Source organism: Cricetulus griseus (genome assembly GCF_003668045.3).
Source record: "Cricetulus griseus strain 17A/GY chromosome 1 unlocalized genomic scaffold, alternate assembly CriGri-PICRH-1.0 chr1_1, whole genome shotgun sequence".
Classification (NCBI taxonomy): domain Eukaryota; kingdom Metazoa; phylum Chordata; class Mammalia; order Rodentia; family Cricetidae; genus Cricetulus; species Cricetulus griseus.
The window spans coordinates 224,843,295-224,864,378 of record NW_023276807.1 but is presented as its reverse complement, the minus strand read 5'-3'; the positions used below and the strand labels follow the sequence as shown (position 1 = coordinate 224,864,378).

Here is a 21,084-nt window from a genome sequence, read left to right as displayed (position 1 = left end):
TTTTGAGGTGCCCAGAGAAAGTTCTTGTTGGGAAAGCCCTCATGGTTTGTCCTTGGGAAGGATGGGTGCGCAGGGAGGCCCGAGGACGGTGGGAGAGCAGGGAGGCCTGATTTTATTTTTCTGATCTCAGAGTGTTGACAGCCCCAGAGACTGGTATCGGAAAATGTTTCAGCAAATTCACCGGAAAATGCCAGGTTAGACAACCTCCCAAGGCCCAATAGACTCCCAATGATATGGAATTGTGGGAGGGATGGAAAGGGGGATTTCTTTGCTCATGAGATTCTTCTGTCTCCAAGCTCTAAGGTAAGTGATCCTGAAAATACCCACTCCCCAAAAAGGAAGTTGTTGCCTGTAACCCCAGTGCTCAAGGAGGCAGAGGCAGGGGAGCACAGATTTGTGGCCATCCTAGGCTACAAAGTGAGACTCTATCTCAAAAAATCTAAAAAAGAAAGGTGGGGGAGGAAGGAAGAAGAGAAAGAGAGAGCGCGGTCCCCAGAGCATCCTTGGGTGGACAGTGACTAGCTCAAGTTTCCCGATGTCCTCCAGGGCCTTCCTGAAATCCCTTCACACAAAACACTGGTATCTTCTGAAAGCCTGAGCTGCAAATGAGCTCTCTACAGGCAATTTGTACATTAAGTCAGACCTTGCCTGTTTCTCGGGCCCTAGGGAGCACTGTTCTAGGAAGATGCACGATAAGCAGATGACAGAAAGGGCTAGAATAAATCCAAAGAAGGCTGGGGAGCAGCCAGAGCAGCGAGGCTGAGACCTTACCCAGGACAGGCAGGGAAGAGGCCCTTGAACTAAGCCCAGACGGGGAGAGGAGTGTGCCAGCAGAGGAAGCTTCAAAGAGGGAAAAGCACATCTGGCTCATCCCTGGACTCTAGAGAGAGGGGATTCGTGTAGGACATGCCGTCGGAGGGATAGGGTCAGGTCTTGCAAGGCTTTGGGTATCCCCAAGAGGACTATGGCTTTTACCAGACAAGAAACCTGGAACCCCTGGGCAGTTTTGAGCATCGGAGTGACCGAGTTCAGACAATGGGGGCTGGGAGGATCTCCATTCCAGTGCACACTGCCAGACACAGAAGAGATGGTGGGAGCAAGGGGACCAGTTCCCCTGATTGTCATGACTGGGAGGGAAAAGGCAATGATGGGAACTGCTTTGGTCCAGTCTTTACCTAGCAGTGACCAGACCAGGGCAGTGAGCAGTGGGGTGGGGAATCCAGGGAATTCCAGGTAGAGTCTTGGAATTTGCTGATGGTGGGACAGGGCATGAAAGAACAGCCTCAAGAGTGATTTAAACCTGAGCATGCTGAAGGATGAAGCTGCTGTTTGGCTTCCTTTTTATTTTTCAGACGGTCTTGAGTATTCAAGGCTGGCCTTGGGCTTGCCATGTAGCTGAGGCTAGCCTAAAGCTCTTAGTCTTCCTGCCTCAGGGGGTCACAGGAGTGTGCCTGCCTTTGTTGTAATTTTTTTTTTTTTAATAAGAGGGAAGAGAGGGAAGACAGTAGAGGGAGCAGGCTTAACAGACATTTGGAGCTTGGTGTAGTGGCACATGGCTTTAGTCCCAGCACTCAGGAGACAGAGGCAGGAGGACCTCGGTGAGTTCAAAGGCAGCCTGGTCTACACAGTGAGTTCTAGGACAGCCAGAGCTACACAATGAGTCCTTGTCTTAGAAAACAAAACAAAAAATAGAGGTTTTTGGTTTTCAAGGCATGTCACACTCAAGTGGAGTAGGCAGCTTAATGTCTGAGGCTAGTTCAAGGGCAAGGTCTGAGCCGCACATGGAAATACCTAGGACTCTCAAAAGAGATGCTGAGTTCCAGTCCTTGAGGCAATTCTAATGTATAGCCTTGGCTTAGCTATAAACTAGAACTATGGGAATAGACAGCACCATTCTTATTCTTGCCTTCCAGATATTGAGCCCCTGTGTATAAAGTCCATATTCAAAACTATGGATATAGGACTCTATGGTGGCTCACTCAGGGAAGCTGAGGCAGGAAGATTGTCATGAGTTCTAGGCCAACCTAGGCTATGGTGTGAGGAAAAACTATCTCAAGGAAAAACTAAAAATGGGTTTCAAGGTGACTCAGTGGGTAAAGGCTTCTACGCCTGACAATCTTCAGACCCCGCATAGTGGAAGGAGAGAACAGACCCTGACCTCTGACCCTCATACACACATGCTGCAGCATGCATGTGCCCCCCAGACAAGTTTCTAAGAAGAAAAAAAAAAGAACAAACAAACAAGAAACCTGAAGGGACTGGAGAGATCAGCAGTTAAGTGGCTGCTTTTCAAAAGACCCAGGTCCAATTCCTAGAACCTACATGGTAGCTCACAACTCTGTGACTCCAGTTCCAGGTGATCTGGTACCCTCTCTGACCTCCATGGGGAATCAGACACACATGTGGCTCACAGACATACGTACAAATAAAATATAAAATAAATTAATAAAACAATAAAATATAGGTATAAGTATTCATATTTGTATCTACCTGCATATAGCCTCTAGATTACTTATATTTAATACAAAGTAAATGCTGCATCAGTAGCTATACATACACTATACTGTGTTGTTTGGGAGATAATGACAAGAAATAAGTCCATGTGCAGCATAGATATGATGATGTTTTCAAAGTGGGCCTGGTTGAATTCATGGATGTGGAGACAAGGCTGAATGTATTTGAAAAGCCTTAAGACTAGCTGAGATCACATAGGGAGATGGAGAGACTGTCCTTAGGACTGAGCCGCCTAAGGCATGTGTGTTCCGAGAGGCCTCAGTGGTGAGAGGAAAGCAGCCTAGAGCCTGGAGGTGCTCCCAGAGACAAAGAAGGAGAGGCGATAGTCTCCCTGCAGCCAGATGAGAGAAAGGAGTTTCAGAAGGAAGAGCAGTGGCAAATGCTGCCATTGAGTCGAGTTAGATGACTCTGGAGCTGACCAAAGGCTGGTCAGAGTGGTTGAGGCAGCCGTGGTGAGCAGCAGGCCTGTTGGGAAAGAGGAGTGGGGACTGGAGATGGTTGCTGTGAGGAAAAGCAGATACCCCAGTAGCAGAGGGAGGTGAAATCAGGCTCCCAAGAAAGGTATTTGGGTTTTAGAACGTCTTAGCCTCCCTCACCCCAACCCCTGAAAGTCCTGAACACTGGGAGGTGTGGTTCTGGGCAAACTGAGAAGGTATTTTAGAAGGAGGTGCAGGTGGGGAAGGGAAATAGAGAGGAAACACAGCTTCCACAAGCTGGCATGGCCAGGGCAAGCCTACAGAGGTCAGGAGAGGGTGTGTGTGGGAATAAACCAGGAGGAGCTAGAGGGTGTGGTTGCCGCCCATTTGGCTCTCCCAGGCCCAAAGTCTGCCAGAGGCAGGCATTTCAAGCCCTCCCAAAGCTGCCCTCCTAATTCCTTCCCTCCCTCGGGACATTCTTCAGGCCCTGACTCAGCCCTCAGCCCCTGCTCCAGGCAGAAGGGAGGCTGGGAGCAGCTAGGGCAGGCTCCTGGAGCGCCCTGTCCTCATTCTGTCCCATTGGTGACCCAGACCTTTCTGTTCTCCAGACGTGCAGCTGGACTGGACCTCGGAAGACCCACCTAAAGGTGAGAAATACGGGTTCACTGGTCTGTGCCTGGTGACTTGTGGCCTGGGCTTAGAGGCTTCTCAGGTGGTGTGGTTCCACACAAGGAGATTTTAAGGGCCACTTCCGGGAACACTAAATCCCCTGGTAGGAGGTGACTAAGACTTCCTTCACTGCCCAGAAAGCCCTTGTTTTGCCATATGCTGACCAGACTCCACTGGACCTCTCTATTCCTATCTGTGGAACTGGGATACCACCTGCCCCAAACTGTTATTAAGAGTTTGTATTGTAAAGCTCTTGGTACAAAGTCCAAGTACTAGCCAGGAAGCCATCTCTACGCCTGTGAGCCAGTAATCCAGGTGTTAGGATGGAGGTGGGTACCCACAGCCTTAAATAATTGCCCAACCCTAGTCCTAATCTGTCTTCTTTCACCTCCAGTGGTTTCCTCACGTGCCTCTCCTGCAGACCCCAGGCATCCAGGGCCCCAGCAAAAACCTGCCTCCAGGTCTGGCACAACAGTGACGCCTAGCGGGTGAGCTGTGGGCAAGCAATGTAGAGACTAGTGCCCCCTCGTGGCCAAAGCTGGCACAACCTGGGAGCAGGCAGGAAAGGGTCTCTACTGGGGTTCAGAGGGTCTCCACCACTGCAGATATTCCAACTTACAAGGGTCAAAGATAGCCAGGAATAGAGCCATTCCTGTTGTGCATCAGGGACCAGATCCTCGTAGAACCAGAGACCATGAGTTATGTGTCATGTGTGTGTCCAGGACACTAGGGATGGAAGCTGTTAAGGGCAGCTTGAACATGTGACCTTCCACTTTAAAACCTGAGAGAAGACCAATAACATGGATGAACCCAGGTTTCCACTAGACTGTGGCTGAGAGGTGCCCTCCAGAGAGGGACAGGAAGAAACTCCTTCCCCTGGGCTGAGTGCTCAGGTGCTGCAGGAACTCTGCTCTGTGGTTAAGTCCACTAGGTGTGTGTGCCTTTCCAGGGCAGAATTCAGTTCACTAGGATAGCCATCACTGACCTTTGGCCTTTGACAACAGGGAAGTAGTGAAAAGAGGTCAGCCCCCTGCCACTAGCCGTTCAACCTTGAGCCCCACGTCTCCATCTTGTAAGTGGGGGTAGTGAGGGAGGTCGTGAGGACCCGAGTGAACCAGTGTGTGCATCTTGCATTGTGGTTGGCATATAGCAAGTCTGCAAACATTCTAACACACAGGTTCCCGTATGATGGGAGCTCCCTTCTATTGCAAACAGCAAGTTCCATTCTCATGATCACCTTTTTATTATCGAAATGAGAACAGAGTCATAATTATGACTCTGATGAATCCTCACCCTGTGGTCAGACATGCCATCATTTGATAGGCTCTATTCAGTTGCCCCATGGGTAACTTTCAGACTAAAACCAGAGGCTGGGACATGAAAGCCAGCCGGGAAAGAAACCCTAGAGGAGAGTCCAGGCAGCAGGACATTTCAGTGACTGAGGTAGCCACATGGGTTTTTATCACTGAATTCACGTCCTATATAACCTGAGGCCCAGAGACCCAAAACAACTTGCCCAGGTCTCCTGGACAGAGATGCCCACAGGTTTTCCTTGGAACTGTGTGTAGTCTTACATCCTGGGCTATGGTTTGTAGGCAGACTTTTCTATCCTGCCAGCCAGTTCCCAAATAACCACACAGAGACTCATTATTAATTATAAATGCTCAGCCAATAGCTCAGGCTTGTTACTAACTAGCTCTTACATTTTAAATTAACCCGTGTTTCTAATCTATGCTCTGCCACATAGTAGTACCTTTTTCAACACAGCAAGTTCATCTTCTCCCCACATCTTCTCTGGACTCCTGAGACTTCTCTCTTCCTTCTCCTCTGCTTCCTCCTCCTCCTTCCCAGCATTCTCTTGCCCCTAAAAGTCCTGCCTAGCCATGGCCAATCAGCTTTTTATTAACAATGAGAGCAATACCTCTTCACAGTGTATAGGATTACTAAACAGCACGGTTTATCTGACTACTTGGCTATGGCAGTCTGAAAGCCAGCTGCACTAGTACACAATATAGGATACTTTTGCCCAAGGCTACAAGAGAGATCCTGGACACCCATAGAGCAATGTTTATATAGGTCCTTAGCTTGACACCTAGCACACATTCCTGTAAGTCACTCCCATTTTACTGGTGTTGAGCCCAAGGCTCCATGCAGCTTGCCATAGCTCCTAGGTCACACAGATCCTAGGTGATGAGGCTGGTTTTAACCCTGGAACTCACACAGTCTGCTCTACAACACTAATTCCACAGTAAGGGGGCAGGTAGACTCCTCCTGTGGGAATGGGGACAGTGGGAGAGGAGAGGGGTACAGCCCTTCTTTGTTTACCTTCTCACCTATGACTCAGTTTTCTAAGAGGAAGCTGAAGTGGTATTTTCTCTTTCTTCAGAAGAAACTGGGGCCACTCAGAAGAGACATCTAGAGACACCTTTAACTATAATTTCGGACCATCCTCTTCAGGGCTCCAACACCCAAATCAGGTAGACATTCCTGCTGGCCAACACCATCCTCTGCTGCTTGTTCTCCAGCCATACCCATCCATGGACATAGCGCAGATAGTTCCCTGATTTCGGCTTGCATATTTAGGAAGGGACCCACGGGCATATCAAGGGAAGACTGTAGCCCCAACCCTGGTATCCCTCCACTCAAGCTGACAGCCACTCATGTCCACGCAGGTACCCAGACGTCGAGAGAAAGTAGAGAATGTCTGGACAGAGGACTCCTGGAACCAGTTTCTGCAAGAACTAGAAACGGGGCATAAGGTGAGGGATAGGATTAGCAAGGTCCTCTAGACCTGGACACACCCCTCAGCTGGAGCCTGTTCCAAGTGAGGTCATCCTCCTTGATGTATCCTTCCCACCCTGCAGCCCAAGAAACCACTGGTGGATGACCCTGTTGAGACACCTGCACAGCCCATTGAGGTGAGTACTGCTAGATGGAATGAGGGAAAGGCACCAGGGTCAGCAGTAAACAAGGATGACTCTAGGGGTTGTGGTCTTAGCCATGGACAAAAGCCTTGGACCCAAGGCTCTAACTTGCTCTAGTCCCATACATTTTCATCTCTATTCCTGCACCAAGGGCACTGCCTGCATGCAGTAGGTGATTAATAAACACACACAAAATCATTCATATACATATATATACATACGTTATGTATGTATGTATGTATGTATGTATTCATATGTATGTATGTATACACCAGAGCGAGAAGAGACTAATCTGTGTGGACTGGAGTTATCAAAGGTACTCATGAAATGGAGCTGACTTTGGCCAGGCAGAGAGATAGCCCTTCTAGGAAGAAGTGTAAGAAGAGACTGGGGTGGGGGGAGTGTGTACCTAAGTATACAAGTGTGTGTGTGTGTGTGTGTGTGTGTGTGTGTGTGTGTGAAGGCTCAACTCACTGGAATGAGTGGTGTGATGATGGGTGGGTGAAGCCAGGCCATGGAAGGCCATAGAAACTAACAGAAAGGAATTTGGCAGGCCCTCAGGTTCTTAAACAAAACATACTCCCCCCATCCCAACACCACTACCACCACCCGGTTCCCTCAAAATTAAAAAGGCCAGGAAATACTGGAGTCTTGGGTTGGGGACTGGTGACAGGGATGACGTGACATCTTCCCACTCCCCTTGAAGAATGCCTACAGGCATTGAAACCTCTCCTGGTCCCCTCTCCCCGAGGTTTGCCTGGGCCAGCCTCTCACTTCTGACCTCCGACCAGCCTCCAATACAGTGCACTTCCCAAGAGAATCTTATTCCCCAGGTCCTGCTAGAGAGAGAATTGGCCAAGCTGAGCGCAGAGCTGGACAAGGACCTGCGGGCCATTGAGACCCGTGTGCCATCCTCCAAGGTACCAGCCTCCAGAGGGCCTCAAGAGGAAAGGCTTTAGCCATAGCAGCAGGGCATAGAGGAAAGGAGGCAGAACTAGAAACTGGCGGCCTTGGGCGGACTTCAGCCTTGCCCGATCTTCAAAACACTGGGCTTCGACTTTCTAAGTGACCCCTAAGAACTCTTCCCGGCCAACTCCGATTCAGTCCATACCCGACCCCGCATGGCCACACCCCTAGTCGCAGCCTCAGGGGACCCCCCCCCCAGACCCGACCCGGCCCTGGATTCCAGGGCCAGCCTCCTTCCTCCTTGCCTCCTCCCTGCGCGAAGGCTCGCGGGCGCCTCTAGGACCCCGCGTCCCGCCCCTCCCTGGCCTCCTTCCCTCCAGAGCCGAGAACTTTTCCGGAGGAGGTGGCAGCACTGGCCTCAGCTGCCCTGGCCCCAGGGTCCCAAGTTCTGATCATGTCCGGTGTCTCCCGTGCAGAACTCGCAGGCACCACGACGGTCCCCTGAGCAGCCAGCCCCAGAGCAGCGGCCCACAGCCCGGTGAGTGGCAGAGATGCAGGCGGGAGCTGAGGGTCTGTTCCCTGCGGAGGGGACGTGGCGCGAGCCGGCGAGGGGGCGATGGCCCTGCCCACGATGGGGGACGGGCGAACCTCAGAGGAAGGGCCTGAAGATCGGAAAAGTGGCCTAGGGGTGTCCCAACCGCAGCTCTGTAAGGGCTTGTTCATTCCCTGAGGGCCACCTGCCCCAAGCCCAGGACACTGGGGGTGGGGGAGTGGGGGGGCTGGCGGCGGCGTTGGGAGGAGTGGGACCCGAGCCCCGACACTTCCCGTGTTCCCTAGGGCGGCCTTCTCCTTTCCTAACCCAAGGCCTCACCCTTCCCGGCCCTCTGCTGCACGGGAAGTAGGACATCCTGTTGAGAGTCCCTGACCAGGGAAGACGCCTTGGGAGGCAGGGGACAGACAGGATGGGGGTAGCGGAGGGCCTGGGAGGTCAGTAAGGTATGAGGACTAGCCCTGAGGGATGTGAAGTTCCAGACAGGTGACTCACTGTCTCTGTTCCCGCAGCACTGCCTCGGCCTGGAGGCCCAGCTCCCCGCATGCACCTTACTTCGGTTCTTCCGGATCCCTGAGTCCCCACAGAATGGCAGATGGAGGAGGAAGCCCCTTCCTGGGACGTAGAGATTTTGTCTACCCTTCCTCAGCCCGAGGTAAGGCAAAGTCTGTTTTTGTTGGCACTGAATAGCCTTCTACCTGCTCAGGAAGTTCTTTTACAATTATGTGGTGCCCCAAGAAACGGAGGGTGGGGGCCAGGAAGGTCACAGAGTCCTTGCTTCCCTGTGCCTGACCTGGGGTGGGGGGAGCATAACCCATCCCAACCCGATGCCCCCAGACATGACCTCCTCAAGCTGAGGTGGTGCTTCTCCACAGAGCCTAGTGCCCCTGAAAGGGGAAGCAGCCCTGCAAGGAAGGAGGAGAAGAAGGTAAGAGAGTCCCCAGGGTCCGGGGTCAGGGAGTGTCTGGGCAGGAGCCTGTCTGGCTGAGGTAACCCGCTCTGTCTGGTCCTCTCCCCTTTCCCAGAGGAAGGCTGCCCGGCTCAAGTTTGACTTCCAGGCCCAGTCCCCCAAGTAAGTGGCCTTCTCAGCCCTTCCGCTTACAGCCTGGGCAGTGTGCACTGTGAACCTGTAGGGAAGGGTGGGGCTTTAGTGAGCAGAAGGCTGGAGGGGGAGGTGGTGTGCAGGGCAGGGTCTGAAGAAGAACGGCTCAGGAACCCGGTGAGGTACACGCTGCTCTCACCTGCAGGGAGCTGACTCTGCAGAAGGGTGACATTGTCTACATCCATAAAGAAGTGGACAAGAACTGGCTGGAGGGGGAACACCACGGCCGGCTGGGCATCTTCCCATCTAATTATGTGGAGGTGAGTGGGAAAGATGGAACAAGTAGGCTGGCAGGCTCCCTGGGTTGGGAGAGACTTAGATGACAGACCCCAGGTTTCTTGGCTGTCTCTCTTGAATGTCTTTGGCCTGCACATCACCTGGTTCAGGACTCAATCTATCTTCCAGTCCAAGGGAAGGTGAAGAGCCCCTTGCCCAGAAGCCACCATCACATTAGTGCCCCGATTTTAACTATGAGAGCCCATCTTTCTATCCTGATCTCAGCTAGCCCGTATGTGTGAGTGACCGTTCACCGTAAATGTGTGGCTTCTTTCAGGTGTATTACCTGTTTGTGCCTCATGCTGCTTGGGGAGTGATAATTGCCTCACTTTATAGATGGAGATTCTGTGTTGAGTCATATTCTAAATGCAAGCTGAGACCTATAGGTTAGGTTATTTTTAGTATCTGTGTCTTAAGTTGTAGCAAACTAAGCCTCTGGCATAAAGTTGTCCATAATATTTCCTTATATTTTAAAAAATATTTATTCCTGCACTTGGGAGGCAGAGGCAGGTAGCTCTCTGTGAGTTCAAGGACAGCCTGGTCTACAAAGTCAGTTCCAGGACAGGTAGGACTGTTGTTATGCAGAGAAATCCAAAAACCAAACCAAAACACACATATAAAAAAGTATACTATGCCTGTATTGTGTGGATGTGATTTTATGTGAAGGCACAAACATGATATGGTGCACATCTGGAGGTCAGACAACAAACCTGGGGTGTCAGTTCTTGCCTTCTACCTTGAGGCAGGGTCTCCTGGTTGCACTGTTGCTTCATCTGGCTTTTACATGGGTTCTAGGGATCTAAACTCAGGCCATCAGGCTTCTGCTCTCATTGAACCATCTCCCTGGCCCCATTCTCTCTTTAAGGTTAGGAATGTCTGTAATGATTGTCTTCTCATTCCTGGTATTGGAATTGTGTATTCTTTTATTCTGGCTATAGATTTATTTCCTCAGACTTTTCCATTAGCTTACTTTTGACTCTCTTAGTTTTTCTCTATTATTTTTGTTTTCAATTTCATCTTTGTTCTTTCATTTTTTACCTTCCTTGTTTAGTTTGTCAGAGTGAAAGTTTAGCCTTTCTTCTTTTTTCTCTTTTCCTTTGACAAGAGTTGCATAGCAGCCCAGGCTGGCCTGCAACTCTCTAGGTAGCCCAGGCTTCCCTCAAATTGATGATGATCCTTCTGACTCATATTAGTGATTAATAATAATAGTATTTGATACTATAAATTTCCATCTAAGCACTGTTTTAGCTGTATCACAGATTGTAGCTTTTTTGGTTTGGTTTTGTTTGAGCCAGGACCTTATGTAGCCTTGGATGGTGGAACTCACTATGTAGACCAGGCTGGTCTTGAGCTCAAAGAGATCTGCCTGCCTCTGCCTCCCAAGTACTTGGGATCAAAGGTGTGTGCCATCATGCCTGACCAAATTGTGATTATTATTATTACTGTTATTATTATTATTTGTTGTTTAACGTACTGTTTTCTCATTTCCTTTGTGATTTCCCTTTGATAACTGGGTAGGCTGTTGTAATCGGGGCTCTGCTTTAACAGGCATTACAGATTGACCTACCCATACATTAATCTCTCTGTTTTCACTGAAGTTTTAGTCAGTATATACAGTCATCTAGTCCATCAGTCATCTACAGCTCAATGAAAAATGGTCTACTAGCTTATTGATTTTTATGAATAGAGTCAACCAAGAAAGCATGGGGATTCAGAGCTGGGGGTGGGGTGAGACTAAGACAGTTGAACCAAGGGCCACCTGGCACTCAGCAGTAGTAAGAGATGGAACAAACTGAGCCAAGTTTAGTGGCACATCCCTTTAAGCCCAGTACTTGAGAGACAAAAATAGGTAGAACTCTGTGAGTTTGAGGCTATCCTGGTCTATATAGTGAGCCCAAGAATAGCCAAAGCTATATAGTGAGACCCTGTCTTGAGAAAACAAAACAAATAATAATAATAGTAATAATAATAATAAATACATACATTTTCAGTTTCAGAACAAGTTACTCTGCTGCTTGGAACCCTTTGAGAGCCTAGGAGTTAGACTGATTTCCCTGGTAGGCAGGCAGACAGAGAGAAGGGTCATGACTAGGTAATAATTGTGGTGAATTTCCAAGATGGCTAGCTTCTTCTTCATGCTCCTGGCTTGAGACAAAAGCCTGGCAGCTTCAAACAAAGACCTTATAAGCCCTTGTGTCCTACCAGCAGATCCCTACTAATGGACTGACTCAACAAGTCCATGCCTGGTCAGGATGGGCCAGTCAGCCATCCTCTTTCTTACAACAGACCAACCCTAAACCAGGGGAGGAAGGGCGTTCAGAAGCTTTAAAAACCCAGCCCTCAGAAGAGACTTGATTTTTTGGCTTCCTGAGTTCCCCCTCTGCTTTGCAGAGGGTCTTCTCCTCTGTGTGTCTGTTGCATGTGCGTGTTTCCTCACCCCCAGTAAACACCTTTCTCCAACTGCTGAAGCTGACTGTGTGCTTGAGATCTCTCTGCTGCTGCCTGTTGCATTCAAGATTTTCCCTGCCTTTTAATTCTTTAATGGGCAGAGAAAACAAACCTGACCAAGACCTCTGGACTGTGTGTCTTAGTCACTGTTCCATTGTTGTGAAGAGACACCATAACCAAGGCAACTTTTATGAAAGAAAGAATTGGGGTCTTGCTTACAATTTTAGAGCCCTGGTTCATTATCATCATGGCAGGGAGCATGGTGGCGTATATGGTGCTGGAGCAGTAGCTGAGAACTACATCCTGAGCTACAGGAGAGAGAGAGAGAGAGAGAGAGAGAGAGAGAGAGAGAGAGAGAGAGAGAGAGAGACAGAGAGAGACAGAGAGAGACAGAGAGAGACAGAGAGAGACAGAGAGACAGAGAGAGACAGAGAGACAGAGAGAGGAGGAAATATCACTGGCTTCGGCTTTTGAAACCTCAAAGCCCACCCTCAGTGCCACATTTTCTCCTCCAACAAGGCCACATCATCTAATCCTTCTAATCTTTTAAAATAGTGTCACTCCCTAGTGACTTAGTCTATATGAGGCTTTGGGGGCCGTTCTTATTCCAGCCACTGCAGTGTATCACTTTCATTTGCTTGTGTGGCCCAGCTTAAGGCTGTAGTTAGACTGGCTTCTGTCATAGCATCCGCCATCCTCTCTGCCTGTCTTACCACACATCACTGCACTGAAAAGTCTCCACTGGCAAAGCCTTCTCGGATGGCGCATCTCACAGAGCCTTTGCTCACACTGCCACCTCCGAGGCTGTCAGGGTCTGGATATGACATCTGACCGGGGGGCAGCCTTGTGCATGTTGGCCTCTGTGTTGCTCCCTCTTCCAGGAGCCCAGGTGTGTATCTGGTTAATCTATGCTCTCAACTTTTCTCACAACCTCCCTGCAGGTGCTGCCCGAAGATGAGATCCCCAAGCCCATCAAGCAGCCCACATACCAGGTGCTGGAGTACGGAGACGCTGTGGCCCAGTATACCTTCAAGGGAGACCTAGAGGTGGAACTGTCCTTCCGAAAGGTGAGGCTAGGCGGGGCGTGGTAGAGCGGGACACAGGAAAACAGAGGCCATCCTGCAGAATGAAGGGTTTCTCTGTGTAGCCCTGGCTGTCCTGGATTAGGCTGGTTTCAAACTCACAGAGATCCTCCCAAGTGCTAAGATTAAAAGTGTATACCACTACCGCCCGGCTAAAATGAAACGAACATTATTTTTTTTAATTGTTAACTATATCCAGAATTTTGGTTTTTCCAATCTCTTGAATAGGTTACTCTTGATTTTTTTTTTAAACCCCAGTACTAGTAACTGAACTGAGGGCCCTGTCTGTACAAGGCAAGTTCTCTATTCTATCCCTTGTTTTACTTTTTTTTTTTTTTTTTCTGAGACAGTGTTTCTCTGTGTGGTCCTGGTTATCCTGGAACTCACTATATAGACCAGGATAGCTTCAACCTCACAGAGATCCGCCTGCCTCTGCCTCTCGTGCTGGGATTAAATGTATGTACCACCACTGCCTGGCCCTCATTTTACTTTTAATTTTGAGACAGGTATTGCTAAATTGCCCAGGTTGACCTTGAACTCACTCTATATCTCAGGCTAGTCTTGAACTCACTATTTAGCCTAGGCAGGCCTTGGACTTTTTTTCTATATGTATGAGTGGTTTGCCTGTGTGCGTGCGTGCGTGCGTGCGTGCGTGCGTGCGTGCGTGCGTGCGTGCGTGTGCGTGCGTGCGTGTGTGTGTGTGATGTGGGCCAGAAGCAAGCACCAGATCCCCTGAAACAAGAGTAACAGGTAGTTGTGAGCCCCTATGTGGGTGCTGGGAATGGAGTTCCAACCCCCTGCAAGAGCATCATATACTCTTAACCACTGAGGTTATCTCCAGCCCAAGGCCTTGAACTTTTGATATTCTTACCTCAGCCTCCTAAGTAGCTGGGCTTATGGGCCCATGCCATGGCTTAGCCAGTTTATTCCATTTTTGAAAGAACATTATGAACAGTGTCTCATTCTGTCATCCAGGCTGGCCTACCAGGATAGCCAGGAACTCACTGTAGTCCTCCTGCCTCAGCTGTCCAAATACTAGGATTACAGGTATGAGCCATCATGTCTGATCCTAGCACTGTGTTTTATTAACTGTAGGGCATGAGGATCTTAATCTACATTTTTAAAGGAATAGAAAGAAACTGTATTTAAAGCGTACTGTATCAAATATGAGGCCCTTATCTGTGCACATATATTTGTGTATGTGGCTTCTGGGATGTCACTAACATGTATGTTTTGTGTTAGGTTATGGTGAAGGAAGTGAAAAGTTTCTATGAGATGAGGAACTGGCCTTCTGGTTGGATTTGGGGGGCAAAGCCCACAGATGCCCCTAGTGAGTTCTTCCAAGAAAAGCTGATTCTAGAGATAGACAGGGAAGGAGGTGGGCTGGATGGTTGGGCAGGAGAGGACTGGAGGGGAAGGGGCATCCTCCTGAGAGCAGCCTGCTAAGGTGGTGGCAATTCTACTCCAACTTCCACCAGTATGTGGTCCTGAGAAAGCCTTCTGCCCTGGGAGAGGGTCACAGGACATGTGAGTCAGGGGCAGGACTGAGTTGTGGTAGCATGCTAAGATCTATCCAGTGCCACTTGTAAGGCCTCCCTTGATTCTGTGTCTCATAGAAACAACAACAGGTGCTTATCCCACTTAACACTTGAGGAAAGCAAGCTCAGAGGGCCAGAACAGTTTGCCCAAGGCCACATAGCTTAGACTTGGCTTTGGAGTTTGTATCTGTGTAATTAGCCAAGGTCCCTAATATGATTGGAGGTATGGATTGTTAGCATTATGAGCCCGCCAGGGGTAAAACCTGATCAAAGCCCAGGACTGCCTGCTATGAGAAAAGCTTAGTCTTCCTTTTTTTCTTTCTTTTTTTTTTTTTTTTTCCTGACTTCTCCAGTAACCTTGAATAACCTGTTGACCCTTTCAGAGCCTGGTCCCACAAGCATGTAAAGTGTTAGACCTGAATGAGATGACCCTGGTAAGCCACCCTCAGGTGTGTGATGCCCAAGGAGCCCCGGCTGACACAAATTCCTCTCTAATCCCTCAGGGGGAACACATCTGCCTGATCCGCAAGGTGAATGAACATTGGTATGAGGGTCGCATCACGGGCACAGGACGCCAAGGCATCTTCCCGGCCAGCTACGTACAGATAAACCGGGAGCCCCGGCTCCGGCTCTGTGATGATAGCCCCCAGCTCCCCCCATCACCTCATCTGACAACCACGGCTCGTCTACCCTGTCACTCCAGCTCCGCCACAGCACAAGTGGACTCCACTGACTGGGGAGGTCGGACCTCCCCTCGCCGCTCTGGCTTCCCGTTCCCCATCACCCTCCAGGAGCAGCCCAGACCCCAAACCCAGGTGAGGTGGCCTGCTTCTCATACCGCCTTCCTTATCCTCTCACGGCTCCACATTGGTAATCCTTCCTGGACAGCCTCCGGACAAAGAAGTGGGGGGCTGGGCAGAACCTAGCATGGCCAAATCTTGATTTGACCCTAATCCCCTTAAAGTTGCTTTAATCTTTGATTGTCCAGCTCAGAGAGGCATGGGCAGGACCTAGCTCTATGTGGAGTCCCAGACAACTGGGGTGACAGGGCTAGACTTCCTGAGCCTCCAAGATGCCATTTTTTACATGTATGTCTTTGGTAAGTAGTGCTAGGTACCAGGGTTCTGGTATTTGCTTGCAGTGTGGCCCACAAGCAAGTGGCTTTTACTCTCTGGGTTTGAGTCTCCCTGTGCAGAAAAGCTAACAGTTCCCACTGGATGAGATTAATTCTTAGGTCTGAGCAAAGGCGTTTGGCAGCCCTTCATTGTGCACTTGGCCCTAGGTCCACATGTTCACCCAGCATGCCTCTCTGAGCAGGTACAGCTGCTCCTGGCTTCTCCTTGGGCTTGTTTTGTCCTTGCTGGTGCTCACAAGTGCAGCCACTCACCCTGCCTGGCACCTGGGCCCACGGCCAAGTCTCACTGAAGCGAGCTAGTCAGAGCCCACCTGGGTCTGGAGGTTTGATGAAATGGCATGAAAACGGAGTCAGCCTCCGTGGGACTCCAGACTCCTCCTCCTCCCTTATACCCCCTCTTTATGGCTCTCCTTCCTTTCCACGAACCCCCAGAATCTCAGCACTCCTGGACCAGCCCTGTCCCATCCTCGAGGCGCCAGCCGTCCTATAGAAATGGGGGCCTCCTCCCCAAGCACCACAGATATACACTGGACTCCGTGAGTACTAGCTAAGGATTGCTTGCCCTATGTGAGAGTTGCTGACTGGAAGTACTGATCCCCAGGTTCTACCCCCCTTCACCTATGGGTTGGGGGAACTCCTAAGTAAAGCTTGTCTTTTGGTGCTTAGGTGATGGGGAGAGGTACCCAGAGTGACAGCTGTTGGTAGAACTGCCCAGGGGGTCTGGGAAGGAGCCTAAGGCCTCTGGCTGCTATGCTGCCATCTCCCACAGGTACCGAGCTATGTACCAGTACAGACCCCAGAATGAGGATGAGCTGGAACTTCGTGAAGGGGACCGTGTGGATGTCATGCAGCAGTGTGATGATGGCTGGTTTGTTGGTATGTAGCCTGTGGAGGGGAGGGCAGGCCAGAAAGAAGAATCTTAGGGTCTCCCTGGAGACTTGAGTAGCAGTACCAAATCAGTTAAGATTCATAGCCAACACTCCCACCTACCTTCTGTCCTGAAGAGATGCAAGGCCCAGGGAAAATTGCCTCATTTCATGCTCAGTGATAGAGTCACATTTGGGACAGGGTTCCAGTTCCTCCTCTCCATATACCAAGGCTTCCTCAAGCAGGTCTTGAATCTGGATTCTCCTACCCTGCCCCTACCTACTCCCACAACCTGGGAAACAATATAGTATCTCAGCCCTTCCCTACTGCCCCAAGACATTGCACTTCAAGGACTAAGACCCAAAGCCTCATGTTGATCTTGTCTGGTGCCGTAAGCCTTGTATACCCTTGGCTTGAAAGGACAGGCCAAGGAGAGAAGTGACAGGCCAAGGCTAGATGCCTTGCCTCCTAACAAGCAGACTTTGGGACCCAAAGGGTTGAAGCACTGCTTGGGCAGAGGTGTCATAGGCTATGACTCTTGATAATATAGTTTCCTCTTTCTACTATGATTCTTGGTGGCTCAATGCCAGCCATGCTTCTCACACCGCAGAGGTTAGTGGCCCTTCTCATTTCACTAGTGCACTTTGGCCTTTGAATTTCTTTTATACCATGAATGAAGTTTTGTAGACTTGCATAGGTAAGAAGAAAAAGAACCCTTTCTGTGGCATAAGCCATAATGATCTGGGGAGTGGCTTGGACTTTTGCTGTCTGGTATAGTATTCAATAGCCACATGTGGCCACTTACGTATAGATAAGTTAAAAAGAAAGAAAATGGAAAGCCCAGCCCCTTCGTACTAGCCCACTTCAAGTATATTCCCTCACTCACCCAGGACACATGCTTCTCTGGGGGTCTTAGCAAGCCAAGAAGCCTGGCTTACCTTGCCAGCTCTTCCCTTAGGCAGCTCAGTGCCCGTCTCTAGGTATTCTACTAGATCGGTGGGTTCCGCGCCCATAGAAGATCTGTGATTCTTCTCCCCAGTTCCTTATTTTCTCAATGAAGTTAGTGCTGTGTGCAAAGTTATCTCATTGGCTGGTTTACTGGTGCAGCTTTGCATATCTAAGCTTGTGCCGCTAGGGGGCAGGAATGAGAGGAAATCAACCCCCCACCACCACCACCACCCCGGCGCCCAAAACCTGATTCTACTTGCAGTTCCAGGTACTGTCAGCGGAGGGCGCGCCCTAACCCGCGTAACCTGTCTCCTTTTTCAGGTGTCTCCCGGAGAACTCAGAAATTTGGGACATTCCCTGGAAATTATGTAGCCCCGGTGTGAGTGGTCTCCCCGGCAATTTGGAGCCAGCGAGGATGGGGTGAGGAGCAGTAGCACTATAGGAGGGAGAGAGGCCCCCCCACATCCTCCTCCCCCCAGGACCTGTGCTCCCAGCATCTGCAGAGACCCCAGCAACCTTCCCTTTGAACCCCCTCAAAGTCCCCTGGACTGATTCCCACCCGCGAGTCACAGGCATTCCTTTGACAGCCCCCCCCTTACCACCCGCAAATACAGTCTGCTCTGATGTGGAGGCTGTCTCCAGGCCTTATTGAGACCAGATCCCCAGGTCCCCATCACCCACAGCGTTTCCCCTAATGAGGACTGGCTCTCGCTTCACCCCCATGGGGTTCCTCTAATAAGGACCGGCTTCCTACCCTAGTAGAGACCAAAGGCCTCCTCCCATTTCCCACCAGCCTGCCTGCCACCACTTTCCCTTGGGGCCTCCAGCTGGGCCTAGAAGCAAGGTGGGGAACACCTTGTCAGCCTTCAAGGCCCAGTGAGAGGCCTTGCCTCAAGGCTTCCTCTTCTCAGAGGCTACTGAGCCCCTGGGTAGGGCCTCCACATATACTCTGGACCCTCCCGACTAAGGCCCACAACTGCCCTTGACCTATCAAAAGACAGATCTACAGGGAGACATGCTTGCTGCCCTAATTTCCAGCTCTTCCCGGTATCTAGGTGCCCTCTGGAAGAGAATGTAAAATAAACATGGATACCAGGGACATGTCTGAATCATTTTCCTTTGGGTGGGTGTAGGGGGATGGGGAGGACTCTGCCCATTTAGGATTGTGGGATTTCTTTCTGTCATGGGTTGTGGCTCCAGGTAGGTGGGCCGCCTGTATGGAGGAGGGGAGTAAATCACCATTGTCCCAGCAGGGACGACAGGCAGAGTGGAACAGCTCCAAGGACCAAGTATCTGACCAAGGTGCAGAGAGCTAATGGCAGCGGGGACAGGGCAGGGCAGGGCCTTATGGGAGAGCCCAGAGCTGGGGACTGACATGTGTTAGTTACCAAGCCGTTGCTGAACTCGATGGCATTTCTAACTGTTCCCCACTAATGCTCCATTTCCACGCCAAACTCTCATGTGTTTCTTCTCTGGGCTCTCAAGTTTTTGAGCATTCAGTTTAGGGAAGCCAGGAATGGGTGTGGCAGAGGTAGCCAAAGAAACTCTTCTCATCCAAGGGCTTGGTGGCCTCTGGGGACATTAGCGAGGACCTGGCCTTTCCTCCAGAAAAGGAAAACTCCATTCTCTTTCTTGTTGAGTCAGAGTCTAACTCTGTGACCCAGGCTGACCTGGAATTGGAGGTAAATCTCCTGCTTCAGCCTCCACTACAACCACCACACCCACTGATTGGAAGTTCCACTCTTAGGCTGTTGCTGACAGTTGAGCAGGCAGTAAGATGTCACCTGTGTCACCCAACCTAACCAGTACACCTGTTAGATAGGAGAGGAGCTCAGAAACTCAGAGGGCACATCCTTATTGGAGGCTGGAGTCAGCTCACGCTCATCATGTCCCATTTACCAAGTGCCCTGGCAGTCCCTGTCCAGAGGCCCCTGGAGGAGGGCAATCACATAGGGATGACTTTGGGGTAGCCTAGGGTTGGGCTGCTTCTGTGTTCTTCCTGGTACTCCCCCTGGTACTCCCATCTCCTTGGCCTGTCACTTAAGGTGTCTTTACCCGGGGCAAATGGGTAGAGTTGGTGACTGACATAAAGAGTGGTGTGCCTGGTTTGTCAGGACAGGGGAAAACCTAGGTGCATAGGGCAGTGGCCTGGCCCTGGCTGGTTCCTTGAGCCTGGGTGTGGCTTGGACTCTAGCCAGGGTGGTTAAACAGCTGCTTGCAGAACGAGACCTGCGTGCCCTGATGCCCTCCTCCATCCAGTCGCTGTACCCAGTGCTCATCTTGGTCTAGTTCTAGATTGGCAAGTCCAGTCCATTGCCTAGAAATGACAACTCTCTAGAACCGGGCTGGGCTGGCCTGCTTTTGATCCTTCATCCTAGCTTGTTTTATGTTCTTTGGTGCCCTCATGAAACATTTCAGGGTTGACACTTTTTCCCTGGGCAGAAACCAAACCTTCTCTTTGATGAGGCCCTGGAACCTCTCTGACAGTCACTAGGCAGGCCTGTGAGATGGCGGCCACTTTGACCCCTTGGCCTGCTGAAGAGAATCCGAGACTGCTGGGGTGGCCCACCCATCTGACAGGTGAAAGATGTGACTTGCCCCCAGTACCCAGAACCATTTAGAGCAGGGCGGGTCCTTTCTGCATGCCAGAGTCATGCCCTTGGTCAGCTGACTTTGTAGTAGGATTTGTGAATACTCCACCTGGAGCAGGGAGGCCTGCAGATTAACCTGTATGTTTTTAAAGAGCCTGTCTGAGGCATTCTTGAAAGTCCCTGAAGGCAGTATGGCACAGTTCCTGGCACACAGTGGGTGCTCAATGAAGACTTGCTGATGAATATTGTTTGATTGGATGGAATGAAGTGAATTCTTTTCTGTTGTCTCCCCTTCCAACCACATCCTTCAACTTTTATGCTTTGTAATCCTTGAACTTCTCCTATGGGAAACCATCTGCATAGCGGGGGGGGGGGGTAAGACAGAGAAACTGGAGCTCTGAAGAGCTTTGGAAACTTTCTTTCTCTGTTGCTGTGATGAAACAGTTATAGGGTTTCTATCCCTGTGATGGAACGTGAACAAAAGCAAGTTAAAAGGATTTATTTCAGTTTACAGTTCCACATCACAGTCCATTATCAAAGAAACTCAAGGCAGGAACTGAAGCAGAAGTCATGGAGGAACACTGTTTAATGGTTTGGTCTTTATGGCTTGCACAGCCTGCTTTTCTTATACCACGAAGGGCCACCTGCTCAGTCAGGTATGGAACTGCTCACACTGGGCTGGGCCCTCCTGCATCAATCAGCCATCAAGAAAATGCCTCCACAGACATGCTAACAGGGCAGTCTGGGGGAAGCAATTCCCCAGTTGGGATTCTCTCTCTTCAGATAACTCTAGTTTGTGTCTTGTTGACAAAAGAAAGCTAAACAGCACACTGCCCAACATCACACAATTAAAGGCAGCTGTGGCACTTAAGGATCAGGCACTGTGACCCCCCAAGGCAGTGCTTGCCCTGAGGCCTCCTGCTCAAGAGGTTTCCAGGGGGCTGAGGCTGGAGTTTAGGGGGGGGTACATCCAGGTCTAGGGCCTCATGCTCAATCTCCAGCACCAAAACAAAGATAAAAGGCTAGCTGGGGAGGGAGAACAGGTGCAGCAGAGAAATGGCCCCTTGGATTAGTCTGTGGTAGAGCCATTTACTGCCCAAGAGGTAGTTGTGAGAGGT

At 50.3% G+C, this 21,084-nt stretch overlaps 1 protein-coding gene across 3 annotated transcripts; it reads left to right on the top strand.

Moving 5' to 3' along the window:
• The first annotated feature begins 3,430 nt into the window (after positions 1 to 3,430).
• Sorbs3 (sorbin and SH3 domain containing 3) lies at positions 3,431 to 18,474 on the top strand. Of its 3 annotated transcripts, XM_035452742.1 has the most exons (15): positions 3,526 to 3,577; positions 3,994 to 4,087; positions 5,986 to 6,076; positions 6,272 to 6,358; positions 6,464 to 6,517; positions 7,906 to 7,967; positions 8,492 to 8,634; positions 8,855 to 8,907; positions 9,005 to 9,051; positions 9,227 to 9,341; positions 12,747 to 12,872; positions 14,929 to 15,240; positions 15,993 to 16,096; positions 16,330 to 16,436; positions 17,697 to 18,474. In XM_035452742.1, exons 7-15 carry the CDS (start codon positions 8,568 to 8,570, stop codon positions 17,756 to 17,758), a joined length of 993 nt encoding a protein of 330 aa, XP_035308633.1. In that variant the 5' UTR covers positions 3,526 to 3,577; positions 3,994 to 4,087; positions 5,986 to 6,076; positions 6,272 to 6,358; positions 6,464 to 6,517; positions 7,906 to 7,967; positions 8,492 to 8,567; the 3' UTR covers positions 17,759 to 18,474. The 3 variants fall into 3 exon arrangements, with proteins under 3 accessions (XP_035308632.1, XP_035308633.1, XP_027246020.1); XM_035452741.1 differs by lacking the exons at positions 3,994 to 4,087; positions 5,986 to 6,076 and adding an exon at positions 7,357 to 7,443 and having other exon boundaries at positions 3,431 to 3,577; XM_027390219.2 differs by lacking the exons at positions 3,526 to 3,577; positions 3,994 to 4,087; positions 5,986 to 6,076; ... (1 more) ...; positions 6,464 to 6,517; positions 7,906 to 7,967 and adding an exon at positions 8,015 to 8,136.
• The last annotated feature ends 2,610 nt before the right edge of the window (positions 18,475 to 21,084 follow it).

Bases quoted from the DNA above. Each gene is read 5' to 3' on its own strand.
- Sorbs3 (XM_035452741.1), top strand. From the start codon at position 8,568: ATGGCAGATGGAGGAGGAAGCCCCTTCCTGGGACGTAGAGATTTTGTC. The intron at 8,635-8,854 runs GTAAGGCAAAGT...GCTTCTCCACAG, and splicing joins CTACCCTTCCTCAGCCCGAG to AGCCTAGTGCCCCTGAAAGG. The intron at 9,052-9,226 runs GTAAGTGGCCTT...TCTCACCTGCAG, and splicing joins TTCCAGGCCCAGTCCCCCAA to GGAGCTGACTCTGCAGAAGG.